Source organism: Podarcis tiliguerta (genome assembly GCF_965153285.1).
Source record: "Podarcis tiliguerta genome assembly, chromosome: Z".
Lineage (NCBI taxonomy): Eukaryota > Metazoa > Chordata > Lepidosauria > Squamata > Lacertidae > Podarcis > Podarcis tiliguerta.
The window spans coordinates 39,853,857-39,880,530 of NC_139553.1; the positions used below are offsets into that span (position 1 = coordinate 39,853,857).

A 26,674-nucleotide genomic window follows, 5' to 3' on the forward strand; every position below is an offset into this window, starting at 1 on the left:
CTTTAAAGAAATTTGCTAGTGTTTTTGTAAACTTTACCCTAATCAGCTGATTTGGGCTGAAGTACCACACTGGAGCAAAGTCAAATTTTGCGCAGACTGGTGCATTTTCTGCTATTTTAATGTCTCCTGTCTGCGTCCCTTACACTGCATTCAGAAGTGAGGCAGAAGTTAAATCTAGATTGTGAGCTGAAAATTGGAGGCCCATGTGAGTGACTGGTTTCCCCTGGGTTCATGTGCCTCTCAGCATATGTCTCTTAATTCCCACTCTTGCAGCAGTCTTGAGAGTTTCAGCAGCTATCTGCCTTTTTAAAGTCCCAGTGCACTTTAACATTTATTTTTCTAAGCAGAATCAGCCAAATGCTTATGATAATCCTTTTATGTTCCAATTAAGGCCACTGTCAATTATTAAATCCCTAACACAACAAACAACACAAGCAACATGATGACAGTATACTAGATAGCACTGCAATTCTTATTTCACAATATACATAATTAGTACAACAAAAACAAAATTATTAAATCCCTAGCAGCTCTCCCCAAAGTTATTTTGCAGGAAACTGACCACTATTTGGTACATAGGCAGATGCCAATGTTACCTTAGGCATTCCATTAAAAATCCATTCAACAAAAACAAGTCTTCCATTTACATCTCTCAGCGCTTTAGTAGTTTGGAAATTAAATAATGTGTGTATTATTAATATGCCTATACCTCCTCCTTAGCTTGAACCTCTTGCTCTGAACCTTTGTCCCACCCATGACTGAATAAAACATGTTTTTTCCAATTGGCTTTGTGTGTTTCTGGCAGGAAAAATATTTGTGGGTCCTTTTTATAAAGAAATGCTGCTGTCTTAGTCCATTTTATCAGGTTTTCCAACCCCTTCACATTTAAAGCAATTGCATTTATACCTGTGCTCATTCATGCAAATAATCACTACTTTTCTCATCCAATCCATATATCCTATGTACTGTATATTAGTCTGTTTTTGTGCAACCTTCAGAATACATTCAACAAATAGTTCCATATGTGCCCAGCAGAGGGTACTCCAGCACCGTCAATGGAATAGAGAAGCAGGTTCAAACTTCTTTTTCTGGGCTATACTTTCAGAATAAAAATATGCTGGCACCACACAATTGCTGTTTTATTGGTAAGAAATGCATGGGAAAACACAACCAGGATTGTCCTCAGTATCGCTTGATGCTTTTGCTCTCATTTTGAAAAGATATCTATCCATATTCTGCGTTCTCTCTCTCTCTCTCTCCCTACACACACACACACACACACACACACACACAACAACCATATGCACTATATTTATACATTGAAATGTTTAAATGTTTCTCTGATTGTCCTTGAATCTTCCCACGACACATGCCATCCTCTCTTGCCACACTAGTGCACACAGTGTAATAAGAAAATCGATTTGAAACATCTTAGATAAAAGCGGGGGGCATATTGAAATGGAACATTAGTTTTCAAATACAGCTGTACCTTGGTTCTCGAACAGAATCTGTTCCGGAAGTCTGTTCGGCTTCTGAAAACCAAGGCGCGGCTTCCAGTTGGCTGCAGGAGATTCCTGCACTCAATCAGAAGCTGCGTAAGCCGCGTTGGACATTCAGGTTCCAATGAACATTTGCAAACCGGAACACTCACTTCCGGGCGTGTGGCGTTCCGGAGCCGAAATGTTCAAGTTGCAAGATACGACTGTGCCATAGACCTGCTGCTGGGTACCTTCATTTTTAGTCCTTTCTGCTCTGATTGCTTTGTTTCTGTGGAGAAGCAGCATTTCTTTGTCAACAACATTATGTCATTAAACAGTTCTATTTTGATGTCCATTCATTTTATGACAGTTTCTCTCTGAAGTGTGGGTGTTCCCACTTCTGCCCCATGGCCCATTGATGGTCTTTCAGCTATGCTGTACATTTTCCGCCTGGGGTATATACCCAGCCTCTGTTTTTCACATGTGGTGGATGATCCCTCAGGTATATCTATTTTTTCGGGAAAGTCTCTCATAAAATGGGACTCGTAACGCAAGGATCTTGATTCTAAAATAGCAATACAGTGGTACCTCGCAAGACGAACGCCTCGCAAGACGAAAAACTCGCAGGACGAAAGAGTTTTTCGTTTTTTGAGTTGCTGCGCAAGACAAATTTCCCTATGGGCTTGCTTCGCAAGACGAAAACGTCTTGCGCCTTTTTTAAAAAAACCGGCAATGCATTCCCATGGGAAACTGTCAATGCACAGTGGTGCTTCGCAAGACGAAAAAATTCACAAGACGAAAAAACTCGCAGAACGAATTAATTTCGTCTTGCGAGGCACCACTGTACTGTCTGTATTGGATGTGTGTGTGTGTGTGCGCGCGCAGCAGGTTAATGCTCTAAAGACCTTATGGCACAACCAATGACCGCAGCACAATTGGCCATAGCTGGGGACTGGAGAACGTTAAATATATATTTATTTGAGATGTGTGGTTGGCACAAAACTGCAGCCCAGCTTTGACAGGCAAGTTAACTGACTGGGTATGTGGATACGGAAACCAACAAAAAGACAAGGCACCCCATGTCTGCAAAAAATGGCTTGGCTTTGTTTCATACAGTATTCTTTTATTGCAATAGGCTAGGAGTTTCAAAGTGCAGGTGCTGCCACACTAAACAATGTGGTACAGTACAGGTATTATGTGGAACCTGTAGTAGTGCTTGAAACTACTGAAGGGGAGGTTTTTCTTATTGTGATTTCACCATGCTCTGTATTGTTTGAAAAGGAAAACACTTATTCTTGCTTCTAAATAAGCAGGGTGGTAGATCAGCCTGCACAGCAGCAATACACTCGCCTACGTCGTGATCAGTGGGACTTATTCCCTTGCCGGCGATGCATCAGATTGGCTGCAATCCTATGCACCCCTTGCATCCACCTTGTGCCCCAGGAATCTGCACAAACCTGCACCAGAGAATTGTAGAGTTGGAAGGGACCCCTAAGGGCCATCCAGCCAACCCCCTGCAATGCAGGAATCTCAACTAGACCATCCCTGACCGATGGCCATCCAGCCTCCAAGGAAGGCGGAGCCACCTCCTCCCGAGGGCGTCCTTTCCACTGTCGAACACAGCTCTTCCCGCCAGAAAACTCTTCCTGATGTTCAGATGCTGAATCTCCTTTCCTGTGACTTTGAATCCGCTGGTTCGAGTCCTTACCCTCCGCAGCAGGAGAAAACAAAACATGCTCAGCGCTCCGACAAAAACAAACCACCTGCATCGCGATGTGTTTACTTGCGAGCAAGAGCCTTTCCTTGCGGAATAAAACGTGGTCAGTTAGGACCCGTCTGCAAACCTGTCAATTGACCGCTGTCATTATGGTCACTTTAGGGTTGCTATACAGTGGTACCTCGGGTTAAGAACTGGAGGTCCGTTCTTAACCGGAAACTGTTTCTGTTCTCATCCTGAAGCAAAGTTCTTAACGCGAGGTACTATTTCTGGGTTAGTGGAGTCTGTAAACTGAAGCGTCTGTAACCCTAGGTACCACTGTATATGGAAGAGCAAAATAATGATATATATATATTTAAAAAAGAGGACTTTGCGCCGGCTATTCAAAGCGAATAAATGCAATTTGTCTCAATTTGTTACCCCCGCCCCTTTAAAAAAAAAAAAAAGGGCACGTAGCAACCTTTAATTATTATTGCAAGTGAGTAGCAGCCCTCGGAGGGGGCTTTTACTCGCGAGCGCAGCATCGGATCGGGTCCGCACGGAAACTGAGTGGGTGGGACACCTCTACCTGCGGGGGCAATAAATAGCAATCAGCGCTGGGCGTCCGAGGGGTTCCTGGCTTCGCTCGGCTTTCCAGCGGCGAGGCAACGTCCCTTTGACAAGCGAGGAGGAGGAGAAGGAGGCGGCTTCGGGGTTCCGGCAAGCAAAGGCTCCCCAGCTCCCCCGCGGGCAGCGGGGCCCGGCGCGCTTCGCCCCGGGGAGGCCCGAGCAAGAGGCCGCGAGGTGCCGGTTTGGGGGCGGCGGCGGCGGCGGGAGAGGCGGTAGAGGCCTCCGGTAAGAGGGGGAAGCCAGCCGCGGGTCCGGCTTCGCCCTCCGCCAGCGACTAGGCCTCTCCCCGGGAGGAGGGTCGGGAGGGATGCTGGTGGGGGACGCCATGCAGCGGAGCGGGGGGCTCGGCAGTCGCCCTTCGAGGCCCTGGGGGGCGGAGGCGGCCGAGGGAGGGAGGGGGCGAGGCGGCGGGTGGGGGGGAATGGGGCTGGATGGACTATGGGGGAGCGCTGGCCGGCCTCTGCCCCCGGGGGTGGGTTTTGCCGCGGAGAGGGTTTCGGGGTTGTAGCTGTGGGCTTCGCCGGGAGCACCTGTGGGGCGGGGAAGAAGGGGGAGGTGGGCCGGGGTCGTCGGCGTGGTTGGGAGAGGGAGGCCTGCCGGCCGGAATCGTCCATAGGAAGCCGTGGACGGTCTTGGTCCCCTGCCGCCGCCCGCTGGGGTGGTCTAGGGGTGCAGGGGGTGGGTGGCTTGGGGTGGTTTAGGGATTTAGGGCGTGGGAGGCTTGGCTTTCATGGCTTGGGGGTGGTCTAGGAATGCAGGGGGTGGGTGGCTTGGGGGTGGTCTAGGGCTTTAGGGGGTGGGTGGCCTGACTGCATGGCTTGGGGGTGGTCTAGGGCCTTAGGGGGTGGGTGGCCTTACTGCATGGCTTGGGGGTGGTCTAGGGCTTTAGGGGCTGGGTGGCTTGACTGCATGGCTTGGGGGGTGGTCTAGGGCCTTAGGGGGTGGGTGGCCTGACTGCATGGCTTGGGGGGTGGTCTAGGGCCTTGGGGGTGGGTGGCCTGACTGCATGGCTTGGGGGTGGTCTAGGGCCTTAGGGGGTGGGTGGCCTGACTGCATGGCTTGGGGGGTGGTCTAGGGCCTTGGGGGGGTGTGGCCTGACTGCATGGCTTGGGGGTGGTCTAGGGCTTTAGAGGGTGGGTGGCCTGACTGTATGGCTTGGGGGTGGTCAAGGGCCTTAGGGGGTGGGTGGCTAGAGTGCATGGCTTGGGGGGTGGTCTAGGGCCTTAGAGGGTGGGTGGCCTGACTGTATGGCTTGGGGGTGGTCTAGGGCCTTAGGGGGTGGGTGGCTAGAGTGCATGGCTTGGGGGTGGTCTAGGGCCTTAGGGGGTGGGTGGCCTGACTGCATGGCTTGGGGGTGGTCTAGGGCCTTAGGGGGTGGGTGGCCTGACTGCATGGCTTAGGGGGTGGTCTAGGGCCTTAGGGGGTGGGTGGCTTGACTGCATGGCTTGGGGGGTGGTCTAGGGGTGCAGGGGGTGGGTGGCCTGACTGCATGGCTTAGGGGGTGGTCTAGGGCCTTAGGGGGTGGGTGGCCTGACTGCATGGCTTGGGGGTGGTCTAGGGCCTTGGGGGGGGGGGTGGCCTGACTGCATGGCTTGGGGGGTGGTCTAGGGCCTTAGGGGGTGGGTGGCTTGACTGCATGGCTTGGGGGGGGGTCTAGGGGTGCAGGGGTTGGGTGGCCTGACTGCATGGCTTGGGGGTGGTCTAGGGCCTTAGGGGGTGGGTGGCCTGACTGCATGGCTGGGGGGGTGGTCTAGGGCCTTAGGGGGTGGGTGGCTAGAGTGCATGGCTTGGGGGGTGGTCTAGGGCCTTAGGGGGTGGGTGGCCTGACTGCATGGCTTGGGGGTGGTCTAGGGCCTTAGGGGGTGGGTGGCCTGACTGCATGGCTTGGGGGTGGTCTAGGGCCTTGGGGGTGTGTGGCCTGACTGCATGGCTTGGGGGGTGGTCTAGGGCCTTGGGGGGGTGTGGCCTGACTGCATGGCTTGGGGGGTGGTCTAGGGCCTTGGGGGTGTGTGGCCTGACTGCATGGCTTAGGGGGTGGTCTAGGGCCTTAGGGGGTGGGTGGCTTGACTGCATGGCTTGGGGGGTGGTCTAGGGCCTTAGGGGGTGGGTGGCCTGAGTGCATGGCTTGGGGGGTGGTCTAGGGCCTTAGGGGGTGGGTGGCCTGAGTGCATGGCTTGGGGGTGGTCTAGGGCCTTAGGGGGTGGGTGGCCTGAGTGCATGGCTTGGGGGTGGTCTAGGGCCTTAGGGGGTGGGTGGCCTGACTGCATGGCTTGGGGGTGGTCTAGGGGTGCAGGGGGTGGGTGGCCTGACTGCATGGCTTAGGGGGTGGTCTAGGGCCTTAGGGGGTGGGTGGCCTGACTGCATGGCTTGGGGGTGGTCTAGGGCCTTGGGGGGGGTGGCCTGACTGCATGGCTTGGGGGTGGTCTAGGGCCTTAGGGGGTGGGTGGCCTGACTGCATGGCTTGGGGGGTGGTCTAGGGCCTTGGGGGTGTGTGGCCTGACTGCATGGCTTGGGGGTGGTCTAGGGCTTTAGAGGGTGGGTGGCCTGACTGTATGGCTTGGGGGTGGTCTAGGGCCTTAGGGGGTGGGTGGCTTGACTGCATGGCTTGGGGGGGGGGTCTAGGGGTGCAGGGGTTGGGTGGCCTGACTGCATGGCTTGGGGGTGGTCTAGGCCCTTAGGGGGTGGGTGGCCTGACTGCATGGCTTGGGGGTGGTCTAGGGGTGCAGGGGCTGGGTGGCCTGACTGCATGGCTTGGGGGGTGGTCTAGGGCTTTAGGGGGTGGGTGGCCTGACTGCGTGGCTTGGGGGGGGGTCTAGGGCCTTAGGGGGTGGGTGGCCTGACTGCATGGCTTGGGGGTGGTCTAGGGCCTTAGGGGGTGGGTGGCCTGACTGCATGGCTTGGGGGGTGGTCTAGGGGTGCAGGGGGTGGGTGACCTGACTGCATCGCTTGGGAGTTGTCTAGGGTTGTAGGGGTAGGTAGCTGGCGTGCTTGTGGGGCTGCATGGCTTGGGGAAATAGTTCTAGGGCTGCAGGGGGGGGGGCTGAGGTCTTAGCATGGGCATAGCTAAGAGGGACAGGGGCAAATTGCCCCCCAACAAGTAAATGAAAATAACTAAGTGGGGTTCTGCACCCCCAACATGAAGCCTGCCCCCATAACGTGAAGCCTGTTTCCCCTAACAAACCCTGGCTACACCCATGGGTCCTGGTGGTGCTGAATGGCTGGGTGCTAGTTGGGGATGCAGGGGTGGGTGGGGGAAACCCTTGCATTGGCAGAAGGGGGCATGAGGCATGGCTGCCAGAGGTGCTCTCTGGGGTGTTCAAAGAAGGCTGGGGGGGCGGCTTGCCTGGGGGAAGAAGCAGGAGGAGTGGGAAGGGCTGGCATCACTGAGCCCTGTGGGGGTGGAAGAAGGGGTGCTAAGTGTTGGCTCTGAAGGTCCGAAGGTGCCTGGGTTGTGTTTGAAGATGGGATTTTCAGCTCTGCACGGTTGCAGGAACAGGGGAACTATCCCCGTTGGGGTGGAGGTGTTGGTTGTCTACATGGCTTCAGAAAAGTCCCTGTAGTGGAGAAGAAGGTGGGCACGACGGGCTCTGTGGCTTGTGCCAGGAAATCTCCCTGTGAAGCTGGGTTGCAGAAAACCATGGACTGTTCCCTCATGGAGTGAGGCTGGGCCGCAGGTGGCGAGTGGCAGTGTGGGCATGGAGCCTGTGGTGAGGAAGTAGAGGGCAATGATAGCTTTCCTCACACATTCTAGAGAATATTGGCTGTGTTGGGTAAGGTTGGGGCAAGGAAAGAAGCATCTTCCTTAGCAGTGGAGAAGGTTTGCCTGTGGTGTTGTTGTATGGGTAAAGGAACCCTATGCGATGGAAGAAAGGGGGTAGTGGAAAGTATAACGGGCTCTGCGTGCGGATGGTTGCCTGACACAGGGGTCTGGTTCGCTGAGTGGGTTTATGTGTGGGGGTCTTTATAGGCTCTGGAAGCCCTTTCTTGGGCAAGAAGGGTTTGCGAGGTACAGCTACTTTGCTCTCTCTGGACCGTGTGAGGAAAGCTCTGTGTGGGGCTGGGTTGTGGGAGACTATTTATGGCATTTATGGCTCTTCAGCCAACTCAGGGTGTCATTCACTTGGCTCCCGTTTTATCCCCACAACAGCTCTGAAGCAAGTTAGACTGGGAGATTGTCCCATGACCACCCAGTGAGCTACATGGCTGCGTGGCGATTTGAACTCGGGTCTCCCCAGCCCTAGTCTTCACACTGTACAGTCACTACACCACAATTGCAGCAAAGGCCTTTCCTTAAGGAGATGAGTAGGCCGTGGCAGTAGAGAGGGGGTTATTTGTTGCCCTAGAGGTGTGAAAGAAGGATCAATGTGCAAGCCACAGGAGAGTGGAGTGGGCCAGCACTCTGTGGGGTGTGAGACATTATTGGGATTGGGCTGTGGGGATTAGAGGCCTCTGGAATGGACTGTGCTGCTTTCTGAATTGGCTCAAGGAGTCATGGGCATTGGGGGGGGGGGAGAAAAAGCACGTTGAATAACTTTAGGGTCTGTCAGCTCTGGGGTGCAGGAAGCTGAGGACCTGTGGAGTGGTCTATGGCAACATTACTGCGTATAATTTAAAGAGGGACTTGTTGCTGTATGAAAGAAGAGCAAGAAAGCCGTTTGGGCCTAGGGAAATAGTTGAAGCCTGCTCATGACTTAGGCTTGGCCGTGTAGGGTGTGTTTGCCTCTGCATGTGTTATTGGAGCTGTATGTGAGAAGGACCACATGTGCAGTGTGTGTATGTTTGGGTGCATGTGCTGCAAAATGAGGATGTACTGAGAGGCCCACTGATCAGAAGTGTTTGGGTCACATATGTGTAATGTGGAAATGCTTCGGGGTGGATTGAAGGAAAAAGAGCTTAGCTCTCTATTTTTGTACATAGGGCACTACCTGGGGGGAAGGTGTTATTTGGGGGGTGGGCTTAGGAAGTAGCAGCTTATCTAAGGGGAACATATATGTGGATGAGGAAGAAGAGATGTTGTGAAGTCCAGTATTGAGAGCTGAGGGTAGTGGAGGTCTCATTTTATGGATGAGAATAGACTCAATTTGAGGGAACTGTGCTTTACAAGTTAGACTCTAGTGCCTTTCTGTGGCATATACACCAGAGGGAGCTATGCCCCCTTTTAGATATGAATTGAAGGAACCAGATGATTGAAGACTGCATATCTAGATTGAAAGGAGGGATGGATTTATATGTTATGGGAAGCAGGAACTGGTATCTCCAAGTATTGGTAGGGTCTAGGAAGAGCCAATGTTAGGCTTGGATTGAGGAGAAGGGTCAAATTTCTGCTTGACTATGCTTGATCACATAATAGAGTGATCTTGGTTAATCATAAATTGACATAATATTGGCCTAACTGCCATGACCCCACAATATTTCCAGTGTGTGTTTTAGTCTTTTTTGCCCCACCGAGACCCTGGGGAGATAAAAGGGTAAAAATAAAACCAAATAGCTCCTTAATTTTATTACCTTTTAAAATCCTTCAAGAGAGTTATCAGGGTAACTAACAAAAACACACTAAGAACAGCAAAATTCACAAGAACAGCACTCAAAATTCAGAGTAGATAGGACCAGTAAAATCAGTTTAAAAGCCTGGAAAAATAAGGTATTTGATGGTCCCAAAATAATTTCAGAATAGGTGAAAGGCAAGCCTTTCCACAGATGGTCTGCCACAAGCGGGGCACAGTTGCTGAGAATACTCTTCCTGCTTGCAGAAGAAAGGGCATCATGTCATCCTATCACATCAGCAAATGTAATGATATTTTGACAGTGATGGGTCCCTGTATAAGGGATGAGAAGGGTGGTTAGGAGGAAGAGGAGCATCAGGGTGTTTCTGTCTTGTCTTTTTCTAAGGCTAAAGTAATATAAAGTACAGTTATGTAAAAACAGTATGCCAGCTCTTTCAATACACCTATAAAATTAGAATAGCTCTACACATGCTTGAAAGCAAGCCCCTCAAAAACATTTTGTAGCCCTCCTTGAAGATGCACAGAGTTGGGTGGACAGATTCTGGAGAAGGGACCGTGAAGATGGAAGCAAAATAGGATGCCTGTGTTTAGGAAGAAGGGGTTGAATTGTGTTACAACCCACACTGCAGCATGACAGTACTAGTGCAAGTCTACTGCTAACCGCTAAAAGGTCACTTGCATCACCATGCAGTGTGAATGTGGCTGCAGCTGGACCATTGTATATAGCTTTCACTATAATCTTCTGCTCAGCCATAAATTCCTCTCCGGTGTCTACCATCATGCAGTATTATTGAAGAAAGGAACAAATTTCTTTTTGATTTGCTTCATAAAACTTCCTCTTCTGTTTGTGGAACAAAAGTCCTAACAGTCTAAGTTTACCAATGGGAACCAAGATACAGGCAGATGAGCCTGCTACTGTAGTTGAGTTTTTTTCCAGCATCATTGGACACTTACCAGGCTATCGAGAAGTTATTTATATGTGCTACACTCCAGTTCTCTTCTGTGTGATTTTAATTTTTAAGATAGGATGCTTTCTGGTTATTGTTGTTTTAAAGTATGGCAAAGGACATTATATAGCCCATTTCAGCGTTGTGTTTGAACTTCATTGGGTGTAGGTATTTTACTGGGATGTTTATTAAGAAGCAAGATAAGCAGCAGCACATGTGGGTGTACACCTGTGATCAAGGTGTTTTTTTAAAGGATGGGAACAGGTGATGGCTTTGCCAGCAGCTGCATTTTATTATTTGCTCCAGTTTCCCTTGAGTCTTGCAATTTGGACCCTGACATCTCAGAAGAGAGCTGGCAAGGATTTGCCAGTGTACTTTCCTAACACATTGATATAGCAGACTGATGAGTATTTTGTTATGCTCTGACTTGAATACCAAAAATAAATAAATCTGCTGAGAGCTATGGCATTTTAGGAGAGAATGCAAACTATACAAATTGGAATATCATAATTTCTAGTGCAGAGCTTAAAGACAAACTAGAAGACTGAGAAGGGAAACATACTACAGTGTGGAGGAATGGAATTCATGACTTGTATTCTGAAAAGCCAGAAAATCTCAAGATAAAAAAAAATAACTGGATTATATTGCCTTTCGAAGTAAACTGCATTCCAAGGTGTGTAATTAATTATTGTATGGAGTGTGAGGAACAGATTTCCCTAAGTTACGTTAAACTAAACTTGGAGTGTAGACATCTTATGCACTTGACCTTTGTTATAAATAAAGCAGTAAATACACATATGCAGTATGTGTATCTTGCCTTGAAACTTGACATAGTTGTGAGTGAATTGTGGAAGCATTTCTTTGTTATGTTAATGGAAACTAGTTCATCCATGTAACTGCATTGCTTGACTTGACTGTGGGTTGTCTAAGAAGACAGAATGGTTTTTGATTACTGCAGATGCTCTTTAAAAGCAATAGTCATTTTATTTTTAACGGAAAAGAACGTTTGACTTGTGCAGTTTACATGTTCTCATGTATTGGAAATAGCTTAGTTAAGTCTAGAGACTTTTCCTAAAGTACCCATTTGCTAGAATTACTAAGCTGTGTTTATATATATTTGTAGATGTGTAAAGTTTCAGAAAGCAGTTTTTGTGTAGTTTGTTTTAGACTTTGTTAAAATATTTTTATACCATTTCCCCAGCAGTTCAATTTTAATTTTAAAGAGAGCTTGGATACATTAGCTGCAATTCTTTCATGGCTATTAGAGCTTGAAGGCTGTAGTCCTGATTACACTTGCTAGGGAGCAAGACCAGTGGAACTCATTTCTGGGTAAACATAGTTTGCAACGTGCCACGAGTGTGTATTTTATCTTACTTGGTTTCTTGGCTATCTTACTGGGTTTCTTTCAAATTGGTTCTTGGTTAGCATTCTGTGACATGCTTAGTGATTTATCCAGGAGTGGTGTGTATTTCAGCTGCAAATGCTTTTTTTGTATCTGCATAGTTTTTCATGTGTGTGCATTTTGCTGGGAGTTTGGATTTACCGTAATTTCAGACTCTTCCGTAGTTCAATAAGAGATCCTATTGGGATTATGTGTTGTATTTAACACTCATCACAGTGTGTATTATATCTCTTCCCTACCAACATTTTAGGATGATTGTATGCCATTTCTAAGATGACTGTATATCATTTTAAAGATATTTTGTGCTTTTAGAAGATAACCTTTAAAAGAGCTAACAAGCAAGGTTGCAATCGCAGTGAGCTCCATTGAAATAAAAGGCCCTTCGTTCAAAGTAAATTTGCAAAGATAGGGTCATTCTGCAAGAGCAAACAGTTTTAGGTCTAAATGTGCCTCTAATTTTAATTCAGAAAATAGTGTACTTGTCAGAAATTTGGAAAACACAGGTCCAGCTTGAAAGAGGTGTGGTATGAATGACAGCTGTGTTTAATGTCACCTTGCACTGTTTGCATGGTGCAAGCAGCTGACCCTAGTAACTATGTAGAATATAAAGGAGCATTCTTTATTTGCTCTTTATCATAACTGCTCCTCTTTAATTGTTTTTCTAAAGGACCTCTGGACATCATGAATCACACTATAGTATATGATACCTCAGAAACTGTGGAGTTCTGTGCTTTTCATCGACTCTATCTTATGCCAATAGTGAAAATGACAATATGTATAGTGCTTCCAGAACCCACCGGACCTACCTACATAGTCCCAAAGTGGGAAGTGATTGAAAAGCTGAAGAAAATGGTTTGTCCAGACCGGTTCGCCAGTGTTAAGGTTACCAAGAACACTAAGGGTTTCATTCTGTGTGAGGGAGAGGCAGACACCGATCGCGTGTTTTGTAGGCTGAAGGAGAAGCTTCATGGCAAGACGATAAACCTCAGTGGCTTCAAAGATGATTTGCAAGTGGTTGTCATGGAGCCACCTTCCAATCCGCCAGCTCCTGAGGAGTTGGAACCCACTAGAGAATTGCCAGAGGAAGACTTAGCAGAGCAAAGCAAGGATAGTCCTGGTTGCATCTATTTGGAAGGACTGCCATGCAAATGGTTTGCAGTGAAAGGCTCAGGTAGTGAATCACCAAGGGAAGATATCTTGAGAGCAGTATTTGAAAAATTTGGAAAGATCAAGAACATAGATATCCCTATGCTTGACCCTTATAGGGAAGAAGTAGTGGGAGGACGCATGAATAATTTGACTTTGCGTTCCCTTTTGAACCTGCGGACATTTGAAGCTTTTGTCCAGTACCAGGAGTCCACATCTTGTTCAAAAGCTATGGAGACATTTAAGGGAATGAAGCTGGTGTTTAAAGGGGATGATGGAAAAGCTCTTGCCTGTTACATCAAGGTAAGAAGTATTGCTTAGGAGTAGCTATTTTTAGTCTATTGCTGTAAAAACTACCAAGTCCTATGCCACCTTGAAAGGCTGGCAGTTTTATTTTGGCATAGGCATTATGAACTATTTTCTACCATAGGTGGAAGTGCCTAGTGATGTGGAATCTAGTCCCATGAAAGGATATGCTGAATTAAATTTTTCATGCGTCTGATGGTGGGAGTCATGTTCCACAATTAATCTGCCACCCTTTCAGGTGGCACCAGAGTTTTTTGTGTTGTGCCAGGGATGGGGAACCTGTGGATCTCCAAGGCTGCTGGGCTACAGCTTTTCTCATCCTTGACCATTAGCCATATTGGCTCAAAGTTGATGGGAGCTGCAATTCAACAACCTCTGGAAACCATATTCTTTAGGAAACAGGAGTCCTTCCGTTTGTGGAAGAGTCTTGCAGAAGCCAGCACTAATGGAAGAGGAGGTGAAGAGATGCTTGCCTATCTCTCCTACAACCTCCTATAGCCACTTCCATGCTGTTGCAAGGGGTCTCACAACTCACTGGAGCAGAACTGAAGAGCACAATTCACCCCCTTCCCCCTTGCTGCCATATGGTTTTGACAGATTTGGTCTTCTTTATATGGGGCATCTGCTTCCATATACAGAAACTTTGAATGATTACTGAGAGTAAATCACAACTTCCTAAAAAAATACGCATTTTTCTGGGGCTACCTAACTGGAATATCTTTCAGCATTATTTCCATGTTTGGTCTTTAATGGGTATACAACTGCAGCTTTGAAAACAATTTCACTTTGTTCACCTCTTAGATTACTTGGATTTGATTTTATTAAATGTATGTAGCCTAGTTACACGGACACCTTTTAGTTCTTTTCATTTTCAGCACTGTGGTTTTTAATATGGGAGAGGTTTGAAAGATGCCCAATTCTCATTTTAAAACTGAGGGCAAATAACAGCTGGTTTTCAGAGCCTTAGGGATATCCCATGGGTACCTTCACGTGACACCTGTATTCTGTTTACACCCTATCCCAACTGAACCTTTAAACTGCCTTTATAATTCCAACCCCCAGCTCCAAAAATAGAAGCTTGCAGTGTGGCATAGGGACCAGGTGGGAAGTGTTTGTGTTCATGGGTTACGATCACAAGCAGTTATTTCTCAGTAGCACAACTTCCTTTACTTGAACATGAGTCTCCCTGCCACCCCTATGTCATCTGTGTTGGGCTGCATAGCAAAGGCCTTCTTTCTGGTATGGAGATAGTTGAGCCAAAGTGGTTTAGGGAATGTCCCAATGCTGTTAAGGCTCCCTGTGTTCTATTTGAGATCTTAAAATTGGCTCTGGAGACCTTGTAGATTTTGTATGCTTGAGTGAGCGATACTACAATTTGTACTTTTTTGATTTTTAAACAGGTGACGTCTGATACTACTGACCATTTCAGTGATGTTGCTGTAAATCAGAGAAGCCTGGAAAAAACAACTCTGCAAGAACTAGAGAGAGAGCGAAAGAGGAAAGAAGACAGAGGGGGGAAAGGGACTGAAAGGTGAGGAATCTCTGTGGCTTTTTCTTTAAAAAGACAAGATTGAGCATACCCTGTTAGTGGGGAAACTGAGATAAGAGGATTGTTTTTTGTGGCTGTGAGGGCTCCATACTTTTTCTTTGCATAATGGCAGCTGACATTGTGTACCAAAATCAGCTGGACCTTGTGACTTACCTAAGGTTTATGCAAGGAGAGAAAATCTGCGTACTTTCCCTTTTTTAGCCATTTTATTAGTTATGCATAATTCAGATTTTGTTTAGTTATTGGGATATCTATGTGAGATAATGGAAAACATGCCCCCCAAGTACTTGAAATCTTTTCCAGACACCTTTCTGCAGGCATTTATACATAATATGCGCCTTGCCATGAGGGCTAGAAACATTTCTTTTAAAACAAACAAATGAAAGTTGAGTCTTGGGAAATTAATTTGTTTACCCGGTACTAAATTGTGTGCTCCTGTAGCATTCACATAACCATGATTATTTTACTGTCTTCACTAAAGTACATTTCAGTGTAACTGATAAAGCTAAAAGACTTTTAACAGAAGGCTGCAAATATCAAAACACTGTTTCTCACTTCATGTTTTATCTGCAGCTGTTAATAGTGTTACAAGCCATCCCAATCTCCGATCAGCGTGAGATTCCAGGGGTTCCTGGTGCTTAACCCAGAGTTTGTGTTTTCTTTTGGAAATGAGGCACAGTGGGGACTGTATGTCTTTAGGATATATGGTTTATTTACACATACATGCAGCCTGAACCTACTATGGAGGGGTTCACAGCATTAACACCCCAAGAGGGTGACCACAGCCATAGCCTTAGATTTAGTAGACATCAAACATTGTGCTCTGCCTCTCTAGCTTGCAGCGTTACTTCTAGATCATCACTCCTAAACTCTGCCTTCCACAGACCCCCCCCCCCTTTTGCTCTCCTTACTAGGAGGCTAGCTTGGTTTGAGTAGTTTTGAACACTTGCTATTCCAGAGATTAGAAGAGTCTGGCATCCACAAACTCAAAACAGTATCTGTAGGTGTACACTTGATAGTAAAGACATCTAGATTACTGGAGAAAACTAGCAAGATATAACCAGTCCAACTTTTGGCCATGGGATTACTATCTGGTTACTAATTTCATGTCCTGCTATTCAAAACATGTTTCTATCTGGTAATAATAATAATAATAATTTATTTGTACCAGGCCCATCTGGCTGGGTTTCCTCAGCCACTCTGGGCGGCTCCCAACAGAATATTAAAAACACACCAAAAAATCAAACATTAAAAACTTCCCTATACAAGGCTGCCTTCAGATGTCTTCTGAAAGTCAGATAGTTGTTTATTTTCTTGATATCTGATGGGAGGGCGTTCCATAGGGCAGGAGCCTCTACCGGGAAGGCCCTCTGCCTGGTTCCCTGTAGCTTTGCTTCTTGCAGAGAGGGAACCACCAGAAGGCCCTCAAAACTGGACCTCAGTGTCCTGGCTGAACGATGTGGGTGGAGACGCTCCTTCAGGTAGCTGTTATTGGGCGACTGAAAATCCAGCAGACTCCAAATTCTGCCATTTTACTGATCAGAGACTTCCTGATTCCAAGGGGAATCAGGAAGTCTTTGAATTTGTTCCAAGGGGAACAAAAAAGGAGTTTAAAAAGGATATTTTTGCCATTTTAGCTGTTGGTTATATAGCTGCATGAATTTTTCCATAGATGCTTAGTTCTTTTCTATTAGTTCAGAGTTGCCTCCTTGTGGTAATTAACAAATAGAAACTTGCCTTCAGTGAAAGGGCAATATGTCCTTTGCTTTACGTTAATAGATAACAAGTGACGGTTCTGTGTGAGGATGAACCTTAGGCGCATAGTTGCATAAGACCTTTTTTTTGCAATTTGGTTTGTTTTATCAATTGCTGAAATTCTGTATCACAGCATTATGCCTACACTGAAGTTAGATTAATTTTTGTGAGAGAATATAATGTAATTTGGGTTTTGCTGCTGAGTTCAAAGATAAATGTGTGTCACCACTTGTTTTCTCAACCTTCCTGGGCTCTCCAGAGGGCTTCTTCAATGCCAGATTACATCTGAGCACATATGTTCTTATTCTTCAGGGAGTCTTGGGCTCCACCTTCTTTGTTGCGTTCAGAACAAAAGTTGTTATGCCAAAAGACTGAAATAGTAACACTAGATTTACGAAACTCTCAACAAATTCAGCTTTTGCAAGACTTTATTTCACCCCTCCCCTGTTTAAAGACTATTTAGCAATTAGGATATAAAATGCAGACCCTCAGGCCCCGGGATTTCCTATTACAGGTAATTTGCAACATATGCTCATTAAACTTGTGTGCATTTAGCTTTGAGGTAGGCAAAAAAAAAAAAAAAAAAAAATTAACAAAGGCAGGGCAGAAAATGGGTGGGTGTCTGGGGGAAAAAAGACTTGGGCAAGCCCAGTTGCAATGTGTTTTGACTACACACAATTTTGGCTTTAGGTGCTATCTCTGATACATAGCCCCTCCATACATGGAGAGCCACCAGTATGTACAGAAGTCCGAGTTGGCTGCGTACCGAAATTGTTTCCTAGAAAATCAACAAGGATTTTACAAAATATTTTTTCTCAATCAGGAATCGTTCAGGTCTATAGAACCCTTACAAAATCCTTTCTGCAATGCTTCTCGGGCTTTATGAGAACTCTGGAACACTTTCTCCGAATTAAATTTGGAGAGATGTGCTTCATTCATGCTCCTGGAAAAGGTCTACTTTTATACTATGTTCGTTACAATTCACCTGCCTTTAGAAGTGCCCTCCTAGCTAGAAGACGGCAAGGTCAGAGCAGTGATTCATGCACAGACACAACAGACCTCTCAGACCAGGACGTTCTATGTTACTCCATGAGGAGTGGTAGAATGATCCATCTACATCCAGTGACAGGTTAGGAGGAGGAAAGATCAGAGTAGTGACTCACATAGATACCAGAAGCATCCTCTTCTGTGGCTGGGTACTTTTGAACTCACAGGAGCAGTATATATGCCCACGTGACATACTAGCAGTTTTCACACAGCGCAGAGTTTGGGAATTAGCTGCTCTGTTCAGTCTGCAGTAGGGCTCAGCAACTTACAAGGCCAGAACTGCTTAGATCTGCATTCTGTGTCTTGAGACCATTTTTGTGGCCTGTGGAGGCATAGAAATGTTGACTGGAGGTTAGGAACAATGATTAAATTGAAAGCAAAGTGGTCTGTAGCTCTGACTGTAAAAAAGAGGAGCCAAGGTCAGCAAATGCGCAAGGCCTCCAGACGAGTGTCTTATTTCTTTTCTTGAGCTGGGGAAGGTGAAAGTGTTTGTATATAATCTGTTAGCTTTCATAGTGCATCTGAGCACTCCCTGAGTAGTAATAATGATGCCTGTTCAGGAGTGATGGGGAATAATCCTAGCGTTTGGCATCATTATAATTAAGCCAGTGAAGGGCGGAAGAAAGTTGTTAGGTTATCAGTATTGCAGGTATGAACACACTAAAGGTGCAGCAAGAATGAAGGAACATTAATGACATGTAGAAACTATTCTGTAAGAATTGGGGAGAAAAGTTTAAGATGGGTTTCTTAGCTTTTTAAAAAACAAATATAAGTGAACATGCTATACAGTGGTACCTTGGGTTACAGACGCTTCAGGTTACAGACGCTTCAGGTTACAGACTCCGCTAACCCAGAAATAGTACCTCAGGTTAAGAACTTTACTTCAGGATGAGAACAGAAATTGTGTGGCGGTGGTAGCGGGAGGCCCCATTAACTAAAGTGGTACCTCCGGTTAAGAACAGTTTTGGGTTAACAACGGACCTCCAGAACCTATTAAGTTCTTAACCCAGGGTACCACTGTACTAGATTTTTATTCACTAATCATTTCGTAAAATTTATAGACCGCTTGATTGTAAAAATAAAAAAAAAACTTCAAAGAGGTTTACCAAAAGATAAAACAAGAAAATAAATAAAAACCACAAACATGCTTTGAAACATAAAGTTAAAACACACATCACCTCAACTTTCTAAGCATCAGGGTAGGCTTGCCTAAACAAGATGGTTCTTAGTGTGGTATGCTGTGGCATGATTGCTGACTGCATTTTCCAGCTCACATGTGAGGGAAGCTCCTTGTAGAGTGCATTGCAGTAGTCCAGTACACTGGTACCTCTGGATGCGAACAGGATCTGTTCCGGAGCCCCATTCGCATCCAGAAGCAAATGCAACCTGCATCCGCGCGTGTGTGGGTCACGATTCGCCGCTTCTGCACATGTGCGTGACGTCATTTTGACCGTCTGCGCGTGCGCGAGCAGCGAAACCCGGAAGTAACACACTCCATTACTTCCGGGTTGCCGCAGTGCGCAACCCGAAAATACTTATCCCAAAGCTACTTCAACCCAAGGTATGACTGTATTGATGTAACCAACACATGAACTACTGTGGCAAGGCTTTCCCAGTCCAGGAATGGCCACAGCTGATGAACCAGCTGTAGTTGGTAAAGGGCCTTGCCAGCTGCTGAGGCTACCTGAGCCTCCAGTGATGTAGGTGGATCTGGAAGCACCTCAGTCTGTGAACCTTCTCCTTCAGGAAGAGTGCAACCTCATCCATGGTAGGAACTGACCAATTTCTCAGACAAGGGAGCTGCTCACCCACAGTGCCTCTGTTTGGCCAGGATCCAAGCTTAGTTTGCTTGTCCTCATCCATTTCACTATTTCCCAGGGATTGCTCAGGTTCATTGTATTGGCATGAGAAATGTATTCAGTGCAAATTACCCTTGCTTTTCAATCAGTCCAGAAGACCCATATCACTAATCTAAAATAGCAAAAGCAGTGGTGGATCTAAGCTTCGGGGACCCTAATCTTGGAGGGTCCCCAGAAAAGACTTTAGCCACACATGTACAGTGGTACCTTGAGTTAAGTACTTAATTCGTTCTGGAGATCTGTTCTTAACCTGAAACTGTTCTTAACCTGAAGCACCAGTTTAGCTAATGGGGCCTCCTGCTGCCGCTGCGCCGCTGAAGCACAATTTCAGTTCTTATCCTGAAGCAAAGTTCTTAACCAGAAGCACTATTTCTGGGTTAGCGGAGTCTGTAACCTGAAGCGTATGTAACCCAAGGTACCACTGTATATAGCATTCCTCCCACAACTCAAAAACTATAAGGTATAGGATTTTTTAAATTCACACCAGTGATTTTGACATGTGAGATAATCTGTCCAGTATAGCAATTTTAATCAAAATCTGAGATATAGCAGTTAACATTTTTAAGTGTGTGTGTGTATATGGTGATCTGCCACGGAATACCCCGTTGCAGATAACAGTGGGTACCCAGACCTTGTTGCTGATTGTGCAGGGGCCCGCATAACAGTTCAAACTTCCAAAATGTAGGTCTGCCACTGAGCAAAAGTGCCACACCGTTGAAGGACCAGGTGTGGGCACAGGGTTGTGAGACTAGGTTCATTATTGTCATGATAAACCATGGTTTATGGCAGTGTTTGAAATAGCTCATGTAACTTTAGATGCAGTACTGGGAAATGTTAGGACCAGAAGCTGTTTCAAGAGAGAGCGGCCCTGAGGTTATCTTCAAACATTTTGCATCTCCTTAGAATGTGTGAAGTATATATGTTTACATTCCAAAACACAAATTTGTAGGAAGTGTTCTCTCTTGTGTCCAAACAGATTTCAAGGGTGGAAGCCCTTCCTGTTACCTCCTTATCTTCCCTTCTACCTTGCAAGGGTTAAAACTGTAAAATTATTTCCCTCCTGCACCTAAATTGTCCCATATTAATAATTGCCTAGAAAACGACGCGATGATGAAGAAAAGAAAACTGGAGAAGGAAAAAGGAAGCATAAGCACAAGAGGCATAGGCAAAGGGAGATAGATTGGGATACAAAACGCCACAGAAAGCAGCGGAAGGTAACAGATGCGGAAGATTTGTGGACAGAGAAGATGCCCAATTGGGAAGAGAAGAAGCACGATATAGCTCAGAAAAGAGAGGAGTCCATGAGGCTGCTTTCCCTGCTCTTAAACAAAGTAAAAGTAAGGATATAATTTTCAAAATATTCTAAGGGTTTTTGTTTTTTAAAAATATATGTAATAAGTTGTGGACAACTGTAGGCATATATGATAGCAGAGTTCGCCACAAGTGGGCAGTAGGTTTCTCAGTTTCCACATCCAAGGCACACCACACTGAACTGGGTGCACTGGGAGATTTACATGTTGACTCTGAGAATGAAGCGATTTAAGTAAAGCAAGATGTAAGGCTTTTGATAACTTCTCCTTTTCATCCTGTGATAAAGGATCATACAAATGCTTGTTGGTAGTAGTTATCTTTTCATATAGGAAATTGCTGTGAATTATTGAGGTGGGGCTGAAACTTGCTTTCTTGTGTGGGGTCATTATTTTAGTAGAACGACTCCGAAGTTATCATTAAAAAAGCAAATAAACCGGCAATTTGACTATTGCCTATGGCAAGTGACTTTCATTAATAATTATTTTTCCTTTGAAAAAAGGCAAAATCAAGCTGGCTTCTATCTTAAAGGCTATGATTTGTGCAGCTATGTGAGCCTTTTAAAATGTGGTTTGAAGTGAATTGGCATTTAAAAAAACAAAAAACACAGGTTTCCTTTCTGGAAAAATTGAACCGCCTCAAACAGCAGTCTACAGAGACAACTCCTACAGTGAATGAAGTCTTAAGTGTGTTTCCCAAGCAGTGTATTTTGGGTCTTGCTAAGATTGGCAGGGAGGGAGGCAGATTTCACCCATGAGGTACAACCCACAGGGAGGTTATGCATAAGCCCCTTTTTATGGGGGTGGGGACGAGCTGTTAAAACACAACAATGCTTTTGTGCAGCTTTTGCATTTTAGTAGAATCACTAGGACAAAGTAATCCATCCTTGGTGTCCTCCAACTGTTCTTGGACTCCAACTCCTGCAATCCCAGGCCATTTGGCATGATGGGAGTTGTAGTCCAAGAGCTTCTGGCCACACACCAGGTGCATTCTGGCTTGTTTGACCTGGGTGGGTGGATGCCATTTGGATTTCCTGTCTTAGGCACTGAAGAGTCTTTGACTAGCCCAACTTGTACATAAAATCATTTATCATTAGGCTTTGCTGATTTACCGGTATTTGCTTTCTGCTCAGGTCCCTTGTTCTGTTGCGCTATAATTCTTTCTTTTATTCCCCCCCTAAGGACGTTGCACAAGCATCCGAGCAAATAGGGGGCCCTCTGCTGAATCTTGAAATCAAAAGGGAGAATTGCTCCTTTGCATCTCAGATACAGAATGCACCAAAGGAACAAGTAAACTGCCTTGGGCAACAAGAGTCGAAGAATAATAGAGAATCCAAGTGTCAGTCAGCTCAGTTGGCGGATGCTTTTATTGAGGAGGAGGAGCAGCAGCAGCAGCAGCAGCACATTCCATTTACGTTGCCTCCATTACCTGATCCGTTTTGGAGAAATACTTTGAACAGGCCAATCGCTCAAACCATCACCACCTACGTAACACACAGACCCCATGTCAGCGGCTCGTTTGGGTGCTCCCCTGAAGCTTCCAGGGAGAGAGAATTCAGGAAGCCCAAGGTATATGAAACTGATGAATTCACACATTATTTACTCAACTACTATCAAACCCCAGAATATGCACGGGACTTTCCAAAGGTGGATAACCCAGCGAATAAGTCTCAGTGGCAGAGGGTGGTGTATTTCAATAAGGACAGCTTACAGATTAACTTGCAGAACAAAGATAGGCAGTGCATGACGGATTTGATTTGCGTACCAAATAACCAAGAGAAAAGCTCCCGACGTAGTGATAACTGGGAAGCAATGAATGAGGAACCTGAGGTTATGCCAAAAAGCCAGGCATGTGCTAGGAAGTTTGCCAAAAACTATCAGGGCAAAGATCTGTCAAATGAGGCTGAAGAAGGAACGCTGCGTGGTAAATTGAATAGTCGTGTCCTAGTAAGTGCAGCTCATGATAGAAAATCTCAAGCTGAAGACACTGAAATGGTGGCTATGGCATCACACAAGCTAGTTGGCCGTGTGAATAAATTGAAGGATGTATTGGAAGAGATCAGCAGTGATTCTGAATCCTTCAGTGAGGCACTTAATGAGTCACGAAGCAAAAAAGAAAGAAAAAATGGTGGTGGCTGCAAGGTGTCACCCTTCGGTCAGAAAATGGTGAGAGATTTGTCGATTTCTGTCCAAAATGATTGTTGTGGTGCTCAAGGTATTGAATGCAGCAAACACAGTTTCTTCTCGCGCTCTGAGTACTGTGATTCAGCAAGGCACTCCAAGCTAAAGCTTAGGACAACATACAAAAGAACCAGCAGCAAAGTAAGGGGTGAAGAACCAAGAGTAAAATGGACATCAAGTGATGAGGAGAGGGAAACTGATCGGAATAACAGCAGAAAGAGATATTCTGGAAACAATTTGTCTGATGATGAACCGCAGTTCTTTAAATCAAACCGTTGTGAAGAGATGGAGTCTCTTGGCAAGATGTCCCATCACAAAAGGAAATGTAAAACTCATCACATCATGCCAGGGGCAGTAAAAGCAAAAGATGCCACCCATTCGGGCGGGTCTCCTTTTCAAGAAGCTCACCCAAAGGCAGATAAGAGGAATGTAGACATTAATAAGACCGGTGAGAATGGGTGCGGAATAAATGAAAAGCAGAGAAATTTCAAGGCTAGTTCAAGAAGAGTGGTGTCAGGGCAGTAAGGAGAGGTGAGAGAAATGGTGAAACAAGCAAGTGGGCGGAATAGGATGGGGGCACCTTTCAGTTTTTGGAAGCCCTTTTTGGCGTTAATGAGCAGCTCCTGCAACGAGGACATTCTTCACGCCAGGAGGTTTTGCTGCAACTCCTGGTTTTCAGGGGACTTGCTGTTAAGAAAATAGGTGGAAACAGATTCCTGAAGGATGCCCTTTGTTTCCTGTCAAAACAATTCAATCCATATGCAGAGACAGTCTGTGGAGGAGAACTGGAAGAGGGTGCTAACTTGGTTGGTCTTGGGGGGTGATGGTGGTGGTTCTTGAAAGCTCAAATTAAGGACTCTTAAGGACTTAAGGACTTAAAAATAAATCACATTTGGTGATTTGGGTGCTCTGCTTGGGCTGCTGTGCATGCTGGCAGAGCACGAGAGGGCAGACACAGCTTGGCAAAAACTGGTCAACAGATTCAACATCTGTACTAATGACCAAATTTTTTTTTTTATTAAAAAAAGTTACTGCAGTGCATGATTGAAGCCATGTTGAATGGTCTACTCAGAATCTGAGCCAAGTGAAGTGAATGGTCCCTGCCAATTTCGGAGGGAGCCACAGAATATGAAAATGCTCCCTAGTAACTGTACAGTTAAAGGAGTTAGTTGAACAAATTGTTTAATTTATAAGATTAAAAAAAGAAAGTGCCTCCTCAGTGATGTCAGAAAGGGGATGGTGTGAGAGATGAAACATTTATCCAAAAGGCAGAGAAGGAACGTGTTCGTTTATAATTTACTGCAGACGTGGCAATTTGAGATACTCAAGCTTTTTTTTTTTTTTAATTATCATTATTATTTATTTTGCAAGAAGCCTTTTATTTATTTAGAAAGATTTATATGCCACTTAATCAGAAAACTCTGCAATTAGCATAGCTTAATCCAGCATTGGGCAGTATATGCTGTGTGCCAGATTCTGCTTCTCAGTCCAGACCCTCTTTGTGGCAGGTCCCTTTGGGTTTATTGGAATGGTTTGAGTAGAACAACAGGTGCCCTGGTTTGAATGGCTACTCCCTTTAATTCTTCCTAAATCTTCTGCCCTTTATTAACCAGCTGAGGGCAAAGTTACACAGGACATAGGAGAGCCATTATCAGATTTCCTGCCATTCATTTTTCTTTTTCTTTTTTCTTTTGAAGGAGCAGTTTTCAGGGTGCTCAGATGGCAATCATAGTAGTGGAGCTGGGAGGAAGTGTTCAGCCCTTCCCACCCCAGTCACTTTACTAATAATAAGTAACTCCCTACTAGCGTCAGGGTAAGGTGGAAATGTGGGCATGATAGAGGTAAGGTTGGGCCCGTATCTTATGCCCACCTTATATATATATATTTGGGGTGGTGGTGATGGTAAATACATAAATTGAGAGCGAGGTAAACATTCCATTCACAGCTGTTTATTTCCCCCCACCTGTGCACCCAGCAATTTTTCCTTGCTTGCCAGGATTTGGGAAGATAATGGGAAGCTCCCAGAGCCTAGTAAACAGCCCTCGCCTTGTATGGGGGGGGGGGAGAGAGGGACATTTCTGGGGGTTCCTGACTGCACAACTTTGCTTTTGTGCATGGGCACCTGGAACAGAACCCTCGCTTTAAGTGGCGGGCCAGTTGTATCTGTTCCCCCCCCCCCTGCCATGGGACAGAAGTAAATGGCAGAAGGGGACTATAGGTGGGAGGAAACAGCAGGGAAAGGGAGGGCTTAGCACCCCTAGAGCCCAGCATCCCTGCGCCAATCAAAGCAGGATGCACCAAGGTTGCTTTAAAGTGTCTTTTTCTTCCCCCCCCCCTTTTTTAAAAAACAAACTCATATCAGGAGACCAGGAACTCACACAGAGTTTGGCCCCCAAGTTAATTTATTTTGAAGAATAGGTGGGGCTTGAGAGGGGAGAGCTAAATTAAAATCATGGTTGATGTTGTGTGAGAACCAATGAAATTTCCCCCAGTCCTCTCCTAAATGTCGCAGAATTAATTACTTTCATTTCAAAAGACAGAACTAGAAAGCAAGAAGTCCATATTTTCACATGTACTTGACAGGCTAGGGGTGCTGTACTTTGTATTCGATGGATCTGCTGAACAGGGAATGCTTTGAGCAGGGAAAAAGGGGGTATGAAATCTACTTAAGTGCTGGTTGGTATTTTGTTCCTTGAGTAAGTGACCTTCTAAGCATAGCTATGTAGTCTGAGCCCATAGAAATTATTCTGTTCAGTTATTGCTTATAATTTTATGAAACATGGAACGGGCAAAACAAAGACCATCAAGGACTACAACCTGAAACCATTCTACTGACAAGAATAGGCAGTTCCGAGGGCTGCAAGCTAGGTTGTCGCTTGTTGCACCAGATAGTCACAGCTGTAAGAAGAGGAACAAATTATAGTTTGAGTTTTTGCTTATACTTTTAATATGCTTTATTTATTTCATGTCATGGTAATTTTCATGTGAATAAGCGTTCCCTAGCATACCATCCATGTTTGTTAACCTCTGCTCCAATAAAGTAGTAATGAAGCAATGTATGCAGATATTTTCTGTGCTTAGATTCATGTTTTGCGTCAGGCTGATGGGTAGTGGCAATTTCCACAGTCCTCTAAGCTTGTCTTTTCTTTAACGCTAACCTAGCTTGCAAAAATTGAATGGATTTCCCAATGCAGCCAACAAATGTTTATTTAATCCGAAAGTAATATTTTGCACTTGGGTTTCATTTATTCATTTAGATCATTTAGTGCTCTTCGGCCAATGGCTCCCAGAGTGGTTCACATACAATCAAACTAACACAGTGCCACTGTAGGCTTATAATCCAGGGGGGTGGGAGAAAGGACACACAAGGGGAAAGGGACAGGGAGGGAAGGACGAGGAAAGTAAAAAACCAAAACTCAAGCACCAATTTCTAAACAGGTGTGCTGTAATGACCAGCTGGCACAGTAAAAGGGTCTTCCGCAAAGCCAATGAAATGAACCGTGCTTCCTACCTCTTCCACTGAGGCAACCTGATGGAATGGCTACCCCCAAATGGCAGTTAAGGGGAGAGGACAGTTGAGGGGTTCCATTTCCCCCTCTGGATCTTCACCACCCTGCAGTGAATAATACATTTTACATGTGTGTGCATGTTTTTGGTACACAGTTTGTACACATTTCATTTTATGACGGCAAGCATGAGATGCAGTGCTGGGGAAACAGGCATTCCTGCATGGTAATCAAGAGGGGCTTGTGGTATCACCATAACCCTGCAGCTCATATCATCTGTTGGAGGTTGCTGATCCTCTGCAAAGGGCAAAAAGTGGCAAAGTGCTCTCAGCGTAGGTCCCTTGGAAGCATTGCTGATCGT

At 45.7% G+C, this 26,674-nt stretch overlaps 1 protein-coding gene and 1 long non-coding RNA gene across 3 annotated transcripts in view; one reads left to right on the plus strand and one right to left on the minus strand.

Annotated features, from left to right (window-relative positions):
- The window catches only part of LOC310669002, a 226,458-nt gene that overhangs the window by 194,797 nt on the left and 4,987 nt on the right, over positions 1–26,674 (minus strand). The gene's annotated exons all lie outside the window — the stretch shown is intronic.
- LOC310668960 (A-kinase anchor protein 17B-like) lies at positions 3,673–25,862 on the plus strand. Of its 2 annotated transcripts, none has more exons than XM_083422294.1 (5): positions 3,673–4,029; positions 12,325–13,106; positions 14,510–14,640; positions 20,416–20,656; positions 21,809–25,862. In XM_083422294.1, exons 2-5 carry the CDS (start codon positions 12,339–12,341, stop codon positions 23,330–23,332), a joined length of 2,664 nt encoding a protein of 887 aa, XP_083278420.1. In that variant the 5' UTR covers positions 3,673–4,029; positions 12,325–12,338; the 3' UTR covers positions 23,333–25,862. The 2 variants fall into 2 exon arrangements, with proteins under 2 accessions (XP_083278420.1, XP_083278419.1); XM_083422293.1 differs by lacking the exon at positions 3,673–4,029 and adding an exon at positions 4,202–4,276.